This window comes from Cyprinus carpio, chromosome A20 (assembly GCF_018340385.1).
Source record: "Cyprinus carpio isolate SPL01 chromosome A20, ASM1834038v1, whole genome shotgun sequence".
Lineage (NCBI taxonomy): Eukaryota > Metazoa > Chordata > Actinopteri > Cypriniformes > Cyprinidae > Cyprinus > Cyprinus carpio.
In genome coordinates this window covers 21,998,237-22,018,533 of record NC_056591.1, presented here as the reverse complement: position 1 = coordinate 22,018,533, position 20,297 = coordinate 21,998,237, and the positions used below count along the sequence as shown (strand labels likewise).

Here is a 20,297-nt window from a genome sequence, read left to right as displayed (position 1 = left end):
TAAGTAAGGATCATGTTTCATGAAGATATTTTGTAAATTTCCTACTGCAAATATATTAAACTTAATTTTTTATTAGTAATATGGATTGCTAAGAGCTTCATTTGGACAACTTTAAAGATGATTTTCTCAATATGTAGATTTTTTTTGCACCCTAAGATTCCAGATTTTCAAATAGTTGTATCTTGCCCAAATATTGTCCAATCTCAAAAAAACCCTTATGACTGGTTTTGAGGTCCAGGGTCACAAATATAACTAAAAAAAATAAAATAACATAAAAAAAAAAAACAATGGAAACAATAATCAATAAATAATTTTTCTAATAATAATAAAAAAAACAAATAAAAACTGAAGTAAAATTAAATTACAGAATCTCATTCTTGTGTTTATCACACCACATGACATGTCAACATCAATTGACAAAGAGTTATACGTATATATAAAGACAAAAGAGACAAGACTTATTAGTTATCCCATTTATTTTCACATATTTTAGCTGACCAAAAGCAATTGGTAAATTGGTTGAGGCCAACCACTTTTCAAATGGGAGCAGCACAGAACAGTTTTTTATACAAAAATAGGACAAACATTTTATCAGATTCAGTACAGTTCCATCTGTTCAGCAACAGCAGTAACAACAAACTTGAAAAAAAAAGAAAACTATTCAAATTAAAACCACTTTAGTACTTCTACAACCAATCTAACTCCGTAACATACAGTTTACATCTCTCACAGATATCACACAAAACATATTTAGTTTTCAATGCATCTGTCTAAACTTCCCTTTTTAATGAAATACTACATACTTACATTTAATACAACATACAATCTGTAACCGTTACAGAAACCTCTTCTGTCTGTTATACACTTCTTTCCCAAGTGTATGTTTTAGTCTCCAACATTCAGTACTTTGAAATCTAACATATGCAAATCCATTTACACATCTTTCTGTATGCTGAGAAAATTCCAGCCTCGATATACACAAGCATAAAATATATTGATCTTACAGTATAATTTAAAAGACAACCCACATGCGTCAGTCAATCAAGAGATGTTACTTAAACACAGCAGATCATTTAAAACACTAATAGCAGTATAGATATAGTTACAGTGGACCTCCAATGGGGCAGATACAACTTGTATCCCAACACTTTAATAAATTACAGAAAACATGCAAATACTGCATTAATTTTGTAGATAATAAACCATTAATTCAGGGAAGAAGACGCTTGGACAAGAAGAGTACTCATAACTTACACTAAGGGGACAGAATTTGATCAGTCGGACAAAAAGCTTTGGTTCATTCTCTTTCTTAGTACACCAGTAACCAAATGAATTCAAGCGAATACATTTCAAGTAGACGATATCAACAGTTTCTCAGACATCACATTATTGATTTAGAAACTTGGGAACATTGGCAAATGTAATTTGGTGTCTACCATATTCATTGCACAGCTTTAAAAGGGCCAAGATATAGTAACCTTTTAGGCAATTTCACCAGCAGCTTCCACTAAAAGGAGGTTCTCACTCCTCAGATTAAAACATCATAATAACAAAGACTATATTCTCCAGTGCAGGAATCATATTTGTCTATGTCTGGGTGGGGTTGACAGTACAAATTTAATCGTATGTCCAGGGTATTAACTTAGTCAGGGTAGAGGCCATATTAGATTAGATGCAAACAAAAACAAGGCTGAGAAGGACCTTGGTAACTACCTTTCCAAAAAGCATCTTTCCAGTGGACTAAAACCTCTGGAAACACAATATAACCTTAAGAAGACACAACCTACATCCAATAGGCTATACGTCTACACATTACAGCCTCTTTTCATTCACATCAACTGGTGTCCACCCTAACTAAACTTGATGTATGCTTGGGAAGATTTGTTGAGACAATGGTTTCTCTTCAGTGTAGCAATAATTTGCAACGTCAAAGCAAGTTTTTCTAGTTCTGCCAAGTAACCACAAAAGGAGCTGTTGACTACATCAACATCGAAATTCTTACTTTCAGAGGTCGGATTCTTTCAGCTCTCGTAAGGCAGACACAGGGAACGTGTTTGTTAAATATCATTGAATATAAAAAATATATTTACAAATGCAGAGCTCAAGTCAGTGTACAGATAGAAAGGTTGTGCAATTCCGTTTACAGTGGACAGATGTGCTCACTGCACAGCAACTGTTCGTTTAGTAACAGGTCAGCCATGATTTGGGAAGTGCTACGCTTCAAGCTAGTTGATATCCCAGCGAGATGAGGTTACTCACAGACTGGATGGTTGCGCTTGCTGCTGCAACGGCGCGTGATGCGGACCTGGAGCAGCTTCGCAATCTTTCGGACCGTCGTCCGGACGGACATACAAGAGGAAGAGGGTGACCGTCGCGAAAGTGGCTGCGTTAACTGGAAAAGCACGTAAAAGAGTGGAAGTAAGTCCGCGCGTGAAAACCCGCCAACCTTCGCGCTGGATGCTCTTCCTCGTGCAGTCCATGATGCTGCTGTACTGGTACTTTCCGCCGACCCCGTCGGCCTGGAGCCGGGATTTTATCACGTCCACCGGGTACGTCGAAAGCCAGGATGCGATTCCCGACATGCCTCCGGCGAACAGCAGTTTGGGAATCATGTACGGGTCCTCCGGCTCGCATCCCAGTGAACGCGTCAGGAGGTCGTACGCGAGGAAATAAACGCCGAAGCCCGGTGTCTCCCGGATAAGAGTCGTAACCATTCCCCGGTTGACTCCCCGTAAACCCTCACGCTGATAAATGCGAGCCAAGCAGTCCAGCGAGTTTTTGTAGACCTTCCGAGAGGACGATTTTTTCTCGCCCGTTCCTTGCATCTGCATTTGGGTCTTGGCCAGTTCCATCGGGCAGCAGATCACGCACTGGATGGCGCCGGCCGCTGCTCCGGCTAGGAACTGGTTCATAGGTGTATCCTCACTCAACATGCGCATGGTGTTGCCTTGAACACCAAAGACGATGGCGTTGATGAACGTCAGGCCCATCATGGGCGACCCAATCCCTTTATAAAGGCCAAGCATCTGCGGAGAAGGTGAAGAAAAGTGATCCAAGCTGAAATTATTTACATCCATAAATGCAAAGATATCAAAGACAGCACCAGAGGTGTCAAAACATTTTTTTTTATCATTTTATGCCATATCAGCATTGACGACTATATTCATGGCAATCGATAATAATAAAATATACAAGTCTTAAGAACTATACTTTAATGACTTGTGTAAAAGAATTTAACAACATTTTACAAACTGTAAAAACGTAACGAAATAATATATAATTAAATAATAAGTATTAATAAAGTACAATATAAAATGAAATGAAAGTTAAAGAGAAGAACATAAAACCACTGAAGTTTTCACTCACTGACTCTTGACGTATGATGGACTGGAAACAATGAAAAGTCCCTCTGTAAAGTGGTTTATCCACACTCTGGACCTGAAGACGAACCTACAGGAGAGACAACCTGATTACTACAAGCCCATGATAAAAAGAGCTCGTACTTCAGAGTATCTTTTGAATATGGAAACAGCTGAAATGCCGTTGTGGTTTAGTGATTGAAAAACAGCGCTGGTTGCAGCCTAGTTTTAAACCTTGCAAGAATTGATTCAATAACACATTTACTGTAAGTCACTTGAAAGAAAAAGAAATATTAAAAAAAAAAGTATAAACCTGTAAAAAATGCTATGCATTACAGCCTAAAAATATAAACCATTAAAAAACAATGGCATATTATCAATCAATTATTTCTCTATTAAGTTCTTCCAAGTAGGGCCTAAATATTCAACACAGTAAACAGAATACAAAACAAAATAAATAATAAATAAACAATTATAACAAACACACAAGTGACAAAAATATTAGTTTGTTGTTTTACTTTTTTTACAGCAGTATTAATAATTCAAATCAGAAAATTAATTACATTGATAATTATTTCAATAAATCACTCACCCTCAAATTTTTTTTTAAGTTGGCAATGTATTTCCTTTAGTTGGAAATACATTGGAGAAATCAGTGTTAAAGCATTAAATAAATTTAATTCATTTCACACTAAATTAATAAATAATAAAATTGTAAAAGCAGTGACATTAAAAAATATCATTAAAACTTTAATACATTTCAAATTATTAAATAAATGTTCCAACTTAGTGAGTGTGTGTGTGTGTGTGTATATATATATATATATATATATATATATATATATATATATATATATATAAAACACAAATGTAATATAAATATAAATAAACATAGTTAATAGCGTCACTACTTTTAGTTATTATTTACCCTGTGAGCACAGAACTAGTATGATGTGCTTTCACTGAAGTCATTTTTAAGTCACAGGGTTCAGCATGAAATGGATAGGATGGAGTAAAGTGTCACGACAGAAACAAGCTCCCTGCGTTAAACATCAGCCAAAAATAGCAATGATAAGTGTTTGCTCGCTTGTTTTAAGAGAGTTTCTAAGAAATCAACAGCCGGTTCATATGACAGATTTGCTCAACCTATGTGCAGCGAAAGCACTTGCACTCGAACAACACGAGTCAATGATTACTAACCTTAACCGTGTCAAAAGGATGTCCGACGAGGACCCCGGCAGCACCTGGACAGAAAAGAGAATTATATGAGTTTGTAGTGCTTAACTATTGAACAATATACACTGTATACCTAAAGAAACCTGTTTGCGTCACCTAATAAAAATGTTTTAAAAGGTAATTGCAATTTTTCTCAAAATTATGACCTTTTCTCTGAATTCTTAGTTTACAATTCCAAAAACGTCTTGCTTGATTCTGAGTTACGGCTCGCGGTTCTGAGTTTACGGCTCGCGGTTCCGAGTTTACGGCTCGCGGTTCCGAGTTTACGGCTCGCGGTTCCGAGTTTACGGCTCGCGGTTCCGAGTTTACGACTCGCGGTTCTGAGTTTACGACTCGCTGTTCTGAGTTTACGACTCGCTGTTCTGAGTTTACGACTCGCTTTTCTGAGTTTACGAATCGCTATTCTGAGTTTACGAATCGCTATTCTGAGTTTACGACTCGCTATTCTGAGTTTACGGCTCACGATTCTGAGTTTACATCTCACTATTCTGAGTTTACGACTCGCTATTCTGAGTTTACGACTCGCTATTCTGAGTTTACATCTCGCTATTCTGAGTTTACATCTCGCTATTCTGAGTTTACGACTCGCTATTCTGAGTTTACGACTCGCTATTCTGAGTTTACGACTCGCTATTCTGAGTTTACGACTCGCTATTCTGAGTTTACGAATCGCTATTCTGAGTTTACGAATCGCTATTCTGAGTTTACGACTCGCTATTCTGAGTTTACGAATCACTATTCTGAGTTTACGGCTCGCGATTCTGAGTTTACATCTCACTATTCTGAGTTTACAACTCGCTATTCTGAGTTTACGACTCGCTATTCTGAGTTTACGAATCGCTGTTCTGAGTTTACATCTCACTATTCTGAGTTTACATCTCGCTGTTCTGAGTTTACATCTCGCTGTTCTGAGTTTACATCTCGCTGTTCTGAGTTTACGACTCGCTATTCTGAGTTTACATCTCGCTATTCTGAGTTTACGAGAGTTTACATCTCGCGCTATTCTGAGTTTACATCTCGCTATTCTGAGTTTACATCTCGCTATTCTGAGTTTACGACTCGCTATTCTGAGTTTACGACTCGCTATTCTGAGTTTACATCTCGCTATTCTGAGTTTACGACTCGCTATTCTGAGTTTACGACTCGCTATTCTGAGTTTACGACTCGCGGCTCTGAGTTTACATCTCACGGTTCTGAGTTTACATCTCACGGTTCTGAGTTTACGACTCGAAATTCTGAGTTTATAGCTTTTTTTTCTCAGAAAACATCTTGCCTTTCTGAGTTTCTGATTTCCTACACTTGAATGCTGTATTGCCCCATGACCACATTTAGTACTGAATTTAGCATAAAACTGTTGTAAGCACAGCTGTATATGAACAACAGAGTCACTTCTAGGATCTTCAGTGTTTTATTTCCATCTTTTTGGATTCAGCACAACAACACACTGAATCACTGATTGGCAGACACTGAAAGATGCTAATGTAGGACTGGAAATCTCACAGGAGATCTATCTGAGTATCTCACAGGGTATTACATATCAGCAGTTACTGCTCCATTTCAAGGAGACCAATGACAGATCCACATGGCTGGACGCACATGTGCTCGGGCTGATGGAAGTCAGCCTAGACCGAAGGCGTTGGTCCGTCCTGACCAATCAAAACATGTCCTTTGCTACAGACTCAAGTCGTCAAATGAAACAAGAGCTCACTTAAGTGAAGATACAGTAAAGGCAAAGAGCAGCACTAAGTGACATACAGAATATATTCACAATATATTTGCTGTTGATACAAAAATTTGACTTGATAAAAATGTAATTCTGAAAGTGTTTAGACAGATATTTTAATAGTCAGTAATTTTGATTATATCACTATTTATTATTGAATATTGTTACATTGGTGCACATAAAAAGATTAAATATCATTATTACTTGTGTTGTTCATTTGAAAAACAGCATGCAAAACATGCCTTGTTTATTTTTTTGTTTACTGATTTAATAACTTATTTTTAAACCAATTAAAACAGATTTTAAACCAACTTTTATATTTGTTATCGATTATATATATATATATATATATATATATAATGATAAACAATATAAACAATATATAAGATTTGTATACATACACACACACACACATATAGTAAATATATAAATATATAAAAAATAAGATATATAAACATACATTAGTATATGCATCTATTTGATTTATTATTGAGTGTGTGTGTGTATATACTCACACTCATAATAAATGACTAAGAAATAATTCATTCATAAAATTTTTTCATAGGTTTTTATATACATATTAGTAGAGGTTGGAAAAAATACTTCAGCTATATTCAAAATTTTCTAGCTCTAGTTCATTTACCATTGAAAATATGACAAGCCACATAATCAATCATTCATTCATAAACAGGGAAACATAAACTGTGGCTTCTCCCCTATGACGCACTGGGCTCATAATGACACCTGTGATCCAAATTTTTGAAGCACTGTGTCTTCACATCTGTAATATGAAACACGAGCCGGTAGGAGCTTTGAGAGAGATGTGGCCCTGTCCCATGGCTGGGATTGGCTCCCGCAGGGGTGTGTGCGACGCCTCTGCGTTTGATGGGACATGAACAGGCATTTAGGAGGGAGTTATTCTGGGCTCTTTTGGGAAACAGATTTCACAGCAGCTCATGCATGACTGTTACTCGCACAAGAGAATAGGACGACTTCAAGGAGGCTTGTGGGTGGCATATTCAATTCAAATCAATCACTCTTGCCATTCTGTACACATTTGAAATATTTATATCCCATTTCATATTCAAACAATCTGTCCGAGGTAATCTAGCTTGTTTGCTATGCTGAAGACCTGATATTCAGATTTGCATAATCAATAACTGATTATTAAACTTTCACCTTTAACTACTACATTGATTACAGACTGTTGATCTGACTAGTTGAGCGCTTATTTGTGACCACAATGCAATAGAATTTATAAAGAAACCTGAATAATTGTATTCAAACTGTATCATGTGCAAGCGAAACCTGTTCAAATTAGTTGTAGAAAACATGGGTACTCCATAAATACTGCAACATCATCTGTCAATCAAACAAAAAATGTAAACAGCCTAAACAGTGTTTTGGCTTAAACTGGTTTCCGCCACAGGATAAAGATAAATAAACAAATAAATAGGTAATTGTGGCTCTCACAACTTTTCTCACATATAATTTTTATATAATCTAAAAACTGTGAGTTATAAACACAGTTTTAAGAAGAAATATCCAAAGTGTGAGATATAAACTCGCAACACTGAGATAAAAAAATATTCAAAATGATCCTGTTCATATTTCGTTTCATTCCGAGAAAAAAAAGCCAGAATTGTGAGAAAGAAAGAAAGAAAAAAAGAAAGGAAAAACGTGAGGAAAAAAGTAGCAATTACTTACTAAACAAGCTTTTCCACCACAAAGAAAAAGGCTGACACTGTAACCAAATTTAGAACATCAATCATCTAGAAGCAGTAAATCAGTCACAATGTAACATTCTTTACTTCAAAGGCGGCAGAGCAGACTTCCATCACGTGACTCAACCACCTCAACATACCCTCACTAACAACAAACTGAATATAAAACCAGAACAGACTGAATATAAAACCAAAAGCTAAAAAAAAACATAGATAGATAGATAGATAGATAGATATGACATGATTGCTGATTTCTAATCTTCAATTAGGCTAAATCAGCTCTTTAGCACCTAAATATATATAGATTTATCATGTGTAGACTATTTAAGAAATTCAGCGTGATGTGTCTTCCTGCTCCACTACAAATAATTCAGCATGTGTGAATCGATCTAACCGTGTGAATTACATCCACTAACTTCAAAATAAACTGCGTGACAAATTACTGCACTCCAACCGTGTGAACGCGCGGGCGGAGTCTGAATGTAAAGGTACAGTCGGTGTTTGATATAGACCCTCTTAACCAGCTTAACTAAGTCCTAATCTAGCAGACACGCATTTACTGTACTCTACTGTACTGGTGGAAGTGTCTTACCTCCCATGCATCCAGCAAGGAAGTCCATCACTGCTTCAAGTTGACAGAAGCAAGCGTTGCTTTAGATGAGATGATGGAGCTCAGACCGGTTTTGTAGAGTTAGCTCGGTTTTAGTCGAGCTGGTTAGTTCCTCCGGCCTGTCCTGTGGTAAGTCTTCAGGTTGTGGTGATGCGGTGTAGCGGTAAGGCAGCTGGCAGGTCGAGTCTGCGCCGACTGTAAGTCACTAATCGGGTCCTAGTGGAAAATTTCACCTCTTAGCTTGTGTCCCACCTGCTGTGTGCACTGGCTGTATTTGTGTAGCGGGTTCTGGATGGATGGATGTCGGTGAGGAGGTGTGTGTGCACGCGCCCAATCGCGACCCGCGGATTTAAAAAGGATTCCTGTTCCTCCTTGCTTTTCCGGGTTCGCTGCTTACGAATTTTACTACGGCGAAGACGCGTTCACAAGTCAGGGCTTCGCTATTGGATGGTTACCGAGAACGTCATCGCTAGGTTTTTTTTAAATATTCAGTAGTCTCGCCAAACCATAGGCGGTTGAGCTAATTAATATTCATGACGCGCCTTCGCCGTAGTAGCTCAGGCCTCGGGGAGTCCGACTCGGTGAAGTGAATCGGTTCGTTCGGATGAATCGATTCGATCGAACAATTCATTTCGGTTTTTGCTCAGCAAACCCAGAGCACACGTACATCTGCAAGATGTCTGATAAAGATCGCATCTGCTGTGTGCAAACATCTGATAGACGTCTTAAAGATGTCAATTTTACATCTTAAAGACATCTTCTAAACGTCTATATATATTTAGATGTAAATGCAGACGTCAAATAGACGTCTCCGTGACATATCAGGTTTCTATTTTAGATAGATAGACAGACATAAAATAGACCTTTATTTATTATTTATAGCCTATTAAAGAGATACAATAAAAAAAACTCAGCTCCTGTGTGATGTGGCTTCCTGCTCCACTATTTAAATTATGAATCCTATCCATCAAAACTTGTAAATTATTTTAGTGACATATAACAAAATTGCTCCTTTTTTGTAGATAAATAAATATTTGGCACAATACTGCTGTTGCCGCTATATTTTCAAGATCATAGTTCTGTTAACTGTTAGTGACTCGCGAATCGACTCAATAGAATCTTTCAAAAGGAATCGGGTCGAAAAAGATTCATTGCACTCGTAATTTCTCTTCCGCGTTGCATCAGCTTGTTCGTGCTGTTTAGGGTCCAAAAGCGAATACTGCAATGCGCGTGCGATTAAATCGACTCGGTCTGGCATCAATCCGAACTAATTAAATAAAGGTTTATTCATCAAATGCTATACCATACAGAATGCAACTAATCACCTGTCATGAGCTTGCAGAATAGAAATACCAAAATGACCAGTTATAAGTCACATAGAGACGATCAAATAAATGCACGTCAATAAAAATCAAGGAGGTAATTACTGCTTTTAAATAAGAGCATGGATAAACAAGCTGGTGCAGTTGCACAAGAACCACGTGAGAGTGAGGGACTGTTACAAAAGCACTAACGCAGATCAAAAACACCAGCAACCTTCACTGGAGCACAACAGTGTTATTATTTATCAGAAACTATGATAATAATGTCATAGAAGGAATAGACGATGCATTATAGACCGATTCCTCGCAGGATCAGTTGGAGGTACATTTCAAAGGCTGTTGTTTGTTTGGTTAAATTCTCTGTTATTTTAATTAATTATTTTTTTTTGTAGAGAGATTTGAGAGAAGACCTACTGTATACAGTATGCTGAATGTTTTTGATACTAGAGTCTTTGCTGCAGGGTGAACTCTACTTTTTTTTTTGCATAAAAGCAAATTAGTGCACATCAGTAGTATGTTTATTAAAAATAAAAAAAACTAAATGTAATCTTTTTTTATTTAATTAGAAAAACAGCAAAATTGTAGGTCTTCATTGGGCACAATCCTTTTGTTGAATGATCCACAGCATATAAAAAAGTCAATTTTAACTGGAACAGAAATTTTGGATTAAGAAAATAAAAAATACATAAAAATGAATAAAATCTAATTATTAATCTCTTAATTTAATAATGATAGATCTTCATGGAAAATCCTTGTGTTGAATGAAGCACAGAATTAAAATTTTTTTTATTAAATATATTAATAGGAAAGAAATTGGAAAAAGAAAAAAATCGTAAGAGAAAAGTAAGTTTGACTTTAAAAAATAAACTAACTGAAATCTAATTATTAATCTCTTAATTTAATTAGAAAAACAGTGATGTTAGGTCTTCATCAGGCACACATCCTTGTGTAGAATGATTGCAAATTGGAATTAAGAAAAATAGGATTAATGGAAAAAAAATGAAAGAATAAGTTTAATTAAAGAAAAATAATTCTAATCTATTTCTTTATCATTATAATTATTTATATATATATATATGTGTGTGTGTGTGTGTGTGTGTACATACATAATTATAATTATAAATGAAGTTCAACTTGACTTGAATCACTAATCTTTATTTATTTCTAATTGTAATTTAATTATTCATCTCTAATCGCTTTTAATCTCTTAATTAAATTAAAAACAATAATGTTAGGTCTTCATCAGACACAAATCCTTGTGTTGAATGAAGCACAACAATTCTGTGTTCATTTTAATTGCATACAAAAAATAGGATTAATATGACAATACAAATACATAAATAAGACAAAAATTGTATTTAAAAAAAATACAAATCTTAAATTATTTAGAAATCAGCTAAAACGTTAGATCTTAATTAGGCACAATCCTCATGTCTCCATTGATCGGATTCCCACAGAAGATTATGTGAAGGATTCTTTATAAACAATACGTTTGAACATGTTTCAGTTCATAGAAAACATTTGTAACCTCTTTTCCTCAAGGCAAATAAACACATTTAGTTATTGACACTTCAGAAGATTGATATTGGTGTGTGTCGTACTCGAGTGCATGTCATTCATCACATATTGCAGGACAAACTGTTCTGGTGTGCTGTTGTTGTGTTCCAGGAGCATGTGGTGTACACTTATTCCAGCCAATCACGCATTATTATTATTAAGTGCCACATTAGATCTGGCTCATGACTTAAGACATGCATTGCTGTAAAAGCATCTGGCACTGCATTGTAACCACCGTTAAAAAAGAAGGGGTACGAAACGTACATTTACTTCATGTTTTATGATTAATGCACCTCCACATTTGAATGATTCCTCAAATCTGTATGTTTACTGAGTAATTAAAGCTAATACCATAGAGATACAGATTTTATTTATATTTTGAATTAGTTTTATTTGTATATTTTCTGGTTTTGTTTTAATTTCAGTTCAAGTGTTAGTGATTTAGTTTTTGTCATTTGTATTATTATTAATTTAAATGTTTATATACTTAATTTTTTCATTTCAATTTTAGTTATTTTAATACATCAAGTTAAACTAAATTAAAATGAGACTAGATGAAATAAGTTTACTTTTTTATAATTTTTTTTTTTTAATTTAAATAATGTTTCTTATGCCTTTAGTTTTACTTTAATTAACTAAAATAACTAATTTTGCACTGCCACCATAATTCATATATCCAAGAAATCATCTTTTTTTCTTTCTTATTTTTTTTTAGGAACCTATGGAATCTGTTTCTGCCACTGAATAAAAAATAATAATAATAAAAACAAAAGGTTATTGCGACTTTTCATCACACAATTCTGACTTTTTTTCTCAGAATTGTGAAATATAAACTTATAAAGTTAAATTTTGAGGGGGAAAAAAACACTGATATGTTCTCAAAACTGTGAGTTTATATCACACATTTCTTACTTTATTGCTCAGAATTGCGAGTATCTCATAATTTTGACTTTATAACATGCAATTGCGAGTTTGCATCACGCAATTCTGAGAAAAATGTCAGAATTGTGAGATAAAAAGTCGCAATTACTTTTTTTATTGTTTTATTTAGTGGCGGAAACAGACTTCCATAGGAACCCGCCATCATTTGAACTTCCAGCAACACAATAAACCATCAAAAATGCATTCATATCTCTTTTGGAAAACACAAAAGTTTAAGCTATCCACCTTATTTTTGACGTAAGAGCGGCGTGGCGTTTTATAACTCGTATGCGAAACAGCTCGTTCCTACCAGATGTCAGACAGACGTTTCGAAGATGTCTTTAAGATGTTTATGATATAAAACTGACATCTTAGAGATGTCTTTCAGATGTTTGTACACAGCAGATGCTTTCCAGATCTTTAACAGACCTCTTGCAGATGCATGTATGCTATCTGTGCTACGTCTCCAATATCTCTTCATCTGGAAAGCATCTGCTGTTTATAAACATCTGATAAACATCTCTAAGATGTCAGTTTTACATCATCAGGAGCAGCACAGGTCTGAGATCTGCCAAAGTTTTAGAAATCCAAACAATAGTCGTGGTTTTGGTGCCTTTTAATGTGTCGTGTCAACCGATCATCTCTTCTTTACTACTAGTTACAGCAGCAAATAAACATGAATGAACATCAGAAGGTGTTGGATTAATGTTTTAACCACGAAAAGACTAAAATCGCTTGTAAACAACGTCACGTTACTATACATTTACCTTAGGAAGACCGTTCCGTGTCCATTAACTTCATAGCTTCTGATAAATTGGTATATTCCCAGCTACTTTATTCCCAACTTTTCTAAAACATTAAAAAAAAAGGGGAAAAAAAGGACGTTTTGAAAGTTCAGAGAACATTCCGAAGTTTTCACTTAATGGGAATGTTAGTAAAATTTACTCTGAACATATTTTTGTTGTTTATTATCTATATATATTTAAATAATTATTCACTATTTAATGTATGTTTGAATAAATCCGTCATGAAAATGAGTTTTTATTACTGCCACCACTGTTTAAACAACAAAGTGTGCAGAAACAATGACATTAAAATACCTTCTATGCAATTTCAGTATTTATATGCAACCCAGATTCTGAGTCGATTATTAAATGGATTTGATTGATTAATTGATTATTAAAGTTTAATATTAGAATGATTTTTGAAGGATCATGTGACACTGAAGACTGATGCTGAAAATTCAGCTTTGATCACAGAAATAAATGACATTTTACTATATATTCACACATTTTAAATTGTAATAAAAATGTTTTCATCACTTTACGTGTATGTTTTATTAATAATCACACTTGTGTTTCTTGGTTTCAGTGAGATGAGATGTACTGTAAATGATCCAAACATATAATGCAGTGATTGAGAGATGAAGAAATAAAGGCTCCTCAGAAGATGTGAGATGTTCTGGAGGCTTGTGAAGATCATTCCTCCGCTGAGGAGCAGTGAAAGTAAAGCTTCTGGAAACAAACGCTCCTCAAAAGATCCTGAGGATCAGATTTGAGACTCTAAAACATGATTGATGGAGAATCAAGTAAAGCTGAGCTGCTTCATCCAGTAAGAGTTCATCTGGAGATATTACTGCAGTTATTCTGACCTTTACTTGATCAAAATCACTCAAGATCTGACACGAGCTGAAGCTGGACGCTTGTACAGTTACACTAAAAGAGCTTTGAGTTGATAAAACTCTCAATCAGAGACAGAAGAGATTGAGTGTGAAACAGTAAAGTTTGAGGCTGTAGAAAGGCTTTCTAGAGTTAAACGTGTGTGTATTGATGTTGTCAGAGTGGACAATGATTGCACTATTAATGCACGTGATTCAGATGATTGTGCTTTTGTATTGGAAACGTGTATTTAATTTGCCTGGTTAATATATTTCTCATAAAACCTCTTAAGGATGTCATATTTTACCCCAAAATCAAAAGAGTAAAATTTATTTTCTTTAAATGAAATATTTTGCACAACATATTTTGTACAGCCTTTAATCAATTAGAATAAGAATAAATGTGTTGGCATTAATGGAGAATAATTAAAATGACAGAAAATACTATTTTATTCTTTCTGCTTTAAGATTCAGAGTTGCTGTTTCTTACCAATTTTTTTATTTATTTTTTGATAGATAATATATGTTATTATGAAAAAAAAAAAAAAAAAAAAAAAAAAAAAGATATATATATATATATATATATATATATATATATATAATATATATATATATATATATATATAGATATATATTTCACTTAAAGAAAAGGAAAATAATGTCATAAAATAATCTCACAATGCAAAAAATAAATAAATAAATAAAATAATAATAATAATAACAACAGAATCCTAAAAATAAGCTTAATTTCCTATAAATGAAATATAATTTCTAATTCCTTCATTTTCTATTATAATAAAGAAGTATTATTTAGACAACCACACTGAACCAAAATGGTAAAAGTAACACTGAAATAAAAAATAAATAAATAAAACTTTAACTAAAATTAAAACTATATTAGTATCTTAACGATACTGAAATAGCACTGGTTTACATACAAAGCATGTTTCAAAATAACAAGTCTACTTTAATGATTACAAATGTTTTAATGATTGTAAATAATTTAATGAGTAATATTTAATCATGTTAATGCAAATAATGCAATAATTTAAATGACTTAAAAAATAATAATAGGCTTCCAATGGTCAAGAAATGTAAAGAAATTATACATTAGTGATTTCATGGAAATTAATCAAATCTTAAAACCTCATGAAATGTCTAAAATATTGGTTTAATCACACTATATACTAATAATTTATAGATAGAAAATAAATGCTGTTCTTTCCATCTCATTAACTAGGTCTTCATCACTACAGGTATTAATCAGTTCATGTTTGTTCATGCTTTAAACCTGCTGGTTAATAGCGCCATCTAGTGGCAGCAGCAGGAAACATAGCTGTCAGTCTTGATTAAACTATTTAAGATCATGTCACATGAAAAGTACTTTAATGTACTTTAGTGGTGTTTGTGCGAAATTGACCTATTTTATCACTGGACTTATTAAAACACTAATAACTGCTTATGAAAGTAGCTTTTGTAGAGCTGAGGGCAGGAATCAGACATAAAATCTAAATCTCCAGAGCTAAACAGATCAAATTCTAACCCAATTAATCCCAAACACAAAAAGAAGCCAATTAGAGCGTTCTACATGTGGTTTTGAGAACTATTTGTAAACATAAAATATACATACAAATAACACAACCAAACACACCAATTTCAAATCAGTACCAAATATACTAAATTCAAAGCATCATTTAAAATTAAATTTCCTTTTTATTTCTTTTTTTGTTGTTTTTTTTTGTTTTGTTTTGTTTTGTTTTTTAGGACTTGTTTTTGGGGTTTATGTGTGTGTGTGTGTTTAAATGTACTTTTTATATATTTGTCTATATAGTTTATTTTATTTTATATTATATTATTTATATTATTTTATTACATTTAAATATTTTTTAAAATATATTTTTTGCTTAATTAAATTGTAATTTTTTTTTTATTTTATTTAATGAAAATTAATTTAGTTTAATATTTTAATTTATTTTATATCATATTTGTAATTAAATTAGAATAGATATAATTTATATATATATTATATTATTAATTTTTTTTATACATTTCTAATATTTATTACAATCTTATTAATCATTAATAATATTACTTTTTATTTTTAAATATTTTTAATCTTTTTTTTTTGTTTTGTTTTACAATTTTATGTTTCATTTATAATTTTGCTCTATAATTAGATTAGATACAACTTTATTAGCAGTTCAAATCTAACCAGAAGTGCACATAGTAATATAACATTAAAATAAAAAACACTTGTCAGGTGCTTTAGAATGTTTTTGGCATATGCAATTTAAGCAAGAAGAGTTATTGCAAGAATGAAGAGCTGCTTCTAGCAAAGAATGTGTCAAACAGACATGGTACAAAGCCAAAAAAATCAATTTGAGTACAGCGTTACAAATATTTCCTGTTTAATTGAAGCCAGTTTGTGCATCATGCATTCAGAAGCACTGCATCATCACAATCACGTGCACATTTCTGCTTCTGTCGCACAAACAGCCGTGAAACATTACATGCATGTACATGTAGCTTATCCAGGGATCTAGAAGTGAAGGAACAATCATTTCTAGAAATTAGTAACTCGTTACCACAATAACACCTCAATGTTTCCTTTGTTCTTTTTCTTCTCATAATGAAAGTCTCCTTATGCAACGAAACACTGTGCAATTATGCAAACATCTAAAGAACCTGCTTACGCTCTGGAAACAAAGATGACTAATTTACTCATTTTTTTTTATGCATTCATTTCTGAATCCATAAAAATATCCCTTTGCAATGGCTTCACGCCCCTGAACTGCTGGTCAGTCGAAAGCATTGTTCTGCAGTCTTGCATTAAGACTAATAATAGCTTTAATAGCGCTGTAAATAAGAGTGGATTAAAATGACTGCTAACGGTGTAATTAAAATTCAGTGAACTTGGCAAAACGTGACGCATTTTACAGCCTACAACACACAGCACACTCACGTTTCACAGTCAGCTCCTGCTCGTTTAAGGATTGGATTTGAAAGCAAAGATGAATCATGTGAGACAACAACTTACAGTATATACTGTCAATGCAAAATTATTACAGATTAATGTACATGTAGAATTTGTTACACAATTTTCTGCAGTTAATTCAAGTCTAATTGCTTCAGGTACTTGTTTTTTGTTGATCATTTCAGACGAAGATGTCATATGTTGTTTTTATAAACTTTATACTGTTCAGAAGTTTGGGCTCAAGGATGCATTAAATTGATGAAATTTTCAGCATCATTAAGACACACACACCACACACACATACACACACACTCACCCCCTCACACACACACACACTCTCTCTCTCTCCACACACACACACACACACCTCTCTCCCTGAGCGCAGCTTTCCACACACACACACCCCACAGTCACACACACTCCGTCTCACTCACACACACACACACCACCACACACCCACACACACCACACACACACCCCCACACACACACCCACACCACACACACATCACACACCCACACTCCCACAGGCTGCAGCTTTCACACATATCCCCACACACAGTCACACACACACTCCATTCCTTACACACACACACACACACACTCACCACCCACACACACACACCCACCCCCACACACCCCACCCACCCCACCTCTCTCTCTCTCTCTCTCTCTCTCTCTCTCTCTCTCTCTCTCACACACACACACACACACCCACACCCTCTCTCTCTCTCTCACACACACACACACCCCCACACTCCCCACCTTCCCCACCTGCGCTCTCTCTCTCTCTCTCACACACACACACACACACACACACACACACACACACACACACTCTCTCTCTCTCTCTCTCTCTCTCTCACACACACACACACACACACACACACCCCACCTCTCTCTCTCTCTCTCTCACACACACACACACACCCCCCCCCCATACACACCCTGCCCTTCCTCTCTCTCTCTCTCACCACACACCACACACCACACACACACCCCACACACACACACACACCACCACACACACACCCACACCACTACCCACCCACACCTCCACCCACTCTCTCTCTCTCTCTCTCTCTCACACACACACACCAACACTCTCTCTCACACACACACACACACCCACACCCCCACACCACCCCACACACACCCTCTCTCTCTCTCTCTCTCTCTCTCTCACACACACAAACACTCACACACACACACACACACACACACACACACACTCTCTCTCTCTCTCTCTCACAGTCACACTTTCACACAGACAAACACAGTCACACACACTCACTCACACACACACACACACACACACACACACACACACACACACACACACACACACACACACAGTTAGTTGTTTACCTGTTTGTCAGGCACAGATTTGCCTCAGTCTCCAGGTTATCTCTCTCTCTCTCTCTCTCTCTCTCTCTCTCACACACACACACACACACACACACACACACACACACTCTCTCTCTCTCTCTCTCTCTCTCACACACACACACACACTCACTCTCTCTTACACACTCTCTCACAAACACACTCACACTCCTTCACTCTCTTTCACACACACACTTTCACACAGGCACACACACACAATCCACACACTCTCTCACACACACACACACACACACACACACACACACACACACACACACACACACACCCAATCAGTTTTGTACCTGTTTGTCAGGCACAGATTTGGCCTCAGGTCTCCAGGTTATCCTCTTCTCTATCTCTCTCCCTTCTCTCTTTTAACACAACACACACAAACACAACAAACAAACAAAACAAACACACACACACACTCTCACATACACCAATCTCTCTGCTCTCAAACACACACAGATCGTCTCTCTCCTCTCTCACACCACCACACCCAACACACACAAAACAGTTAGTTGTTACCGGTGTGGTCAGGCACAGATTTGCCCAGTCTCCAGGTTAGCTCTCTATCTCTCTCTCTCTCTCTTCTCTCTGATAGCATGGAGTCTCTCGCTCCAGTGGATCAGAAAGCAGCAGCAGTGTGTAGGTGGAAAGTACGGAGCGTCGCTCGTGTTTCCTCCTCCTCGATCCTCCTCGGTCGACAGAGCGTGTGAGTCGAGTGAGGACGCATTCAGGGGAGAAACAAAACCCAGACCCACACAAAACATCATCTATACTTTCGGTTATTCGGGATCGACTTCCCGGTTCGCTGCCTGGCTTTTCATATTGTTTCCTATATTTTCATCCATTGAACAGGCTGAAGATGTTTGCTCGTTCTCCTGCGTTGTGGCGGCAATATTCCGCTGATCATTCAGCCCAGCGCCGGCCTGCCTCTCGCGCTTTGAGGTGCCTCGCAGTGTTTCTGTCCCGCCTTGAAACAGAGACCCGACACAGAAAACAGCACCCGCCAGAGCCACCACTTGTTCTCGTCCCGGGATACTTTACTCCAGTTCTGTCATTTATTTACACATCCTCCTCTGATATATTCTTCGTAAATCAATGCATTCCTTTAATGCTGTGCTGTAAAACGTGAGTAGCCAAACACCCTTTTCCGCAACCTCAGAATATGTGGAACCTGTTAGGGATTATGTTAAACATGCAAACGTTCTTTAAGGACAGATATTCCGGAATGTATGTGGAATTTAAACTAGTGTGAGTCGTGACAGGGTAGTTCGAGTTGTTAACTAAAAATTATTAAAACTAGTTTAAATGACCCCTTCCCGCTGAAATAAAATAAAAATATAAATATTCGATAAACCTTACAAATTGGAAATAAATAAAATCTCCTTCCACCTAGCTCGTCCCTAATCCCCTAATAAAAACCCTATAAAAAGAAACCGCACTTTAACCACAGCTCCTGAAAATTGTCCTCTTACACCCCCCCTTATCCCCCACTCATCCCCTAAAAAATACCTCTCTTGTTCCCTCCCTCCACCCTGAGACTAATACCTCCCAATATCCTCTTGCTGGTTCCCCTAACCCCTTTCCGTCGCAATGGTTCCCGTCGCCGCTCCCTTCACTAAATCCGCCCTACCCCTAACTCGCCCCTAAAATAAAATATAAATATTCGATAAAACCATCAGTACTAACTGCAATTGCCTCCCCCCCCTACCCCGTGCAATCCCAATACCTCCCCCCTAAATTCCTCCCTTTCCCTTAAAAATTTAAACCCGCGCCCCGTCCCCCCCCACCCCCTCTGCCCCCTCCCCCTCCGCGATCCCCCG

The 20,297-nt window shown here is 36.0% G+C and overlaps 1 protein-coding gene across 1 annotated transcript; it reads right to left on the bottom strand.

The window, feature by feature from the left end:
• Positions 1-458: 458 nt before the first annotated feature.
• LOC109076130 (mitochondrial basic amino acids transporter-like) lies at positions 459-9,250 on the bottom strand. The gene is made up of 4 exons (XM_042778146.1): positions 8,635-9,250; positions 4,560-4,603; positions 3,367-3,450; positions 459-3,026 (listed from the first exon to the last, which is right to left on the bottom strand). Exons 1-4 carry the CDS (start codon positions 8,660-8,662, stop codon positions 2,256-2,258), a joined length of 927 nt encoding a protein of 308 aa, XP_042634080.1. The 5' UTR covers positions 8,663-9,250; the 3' UTR covers positions 459-2,255.
• Positions 9,251-20,297: the final 11,047 nt, after the last annotated feature.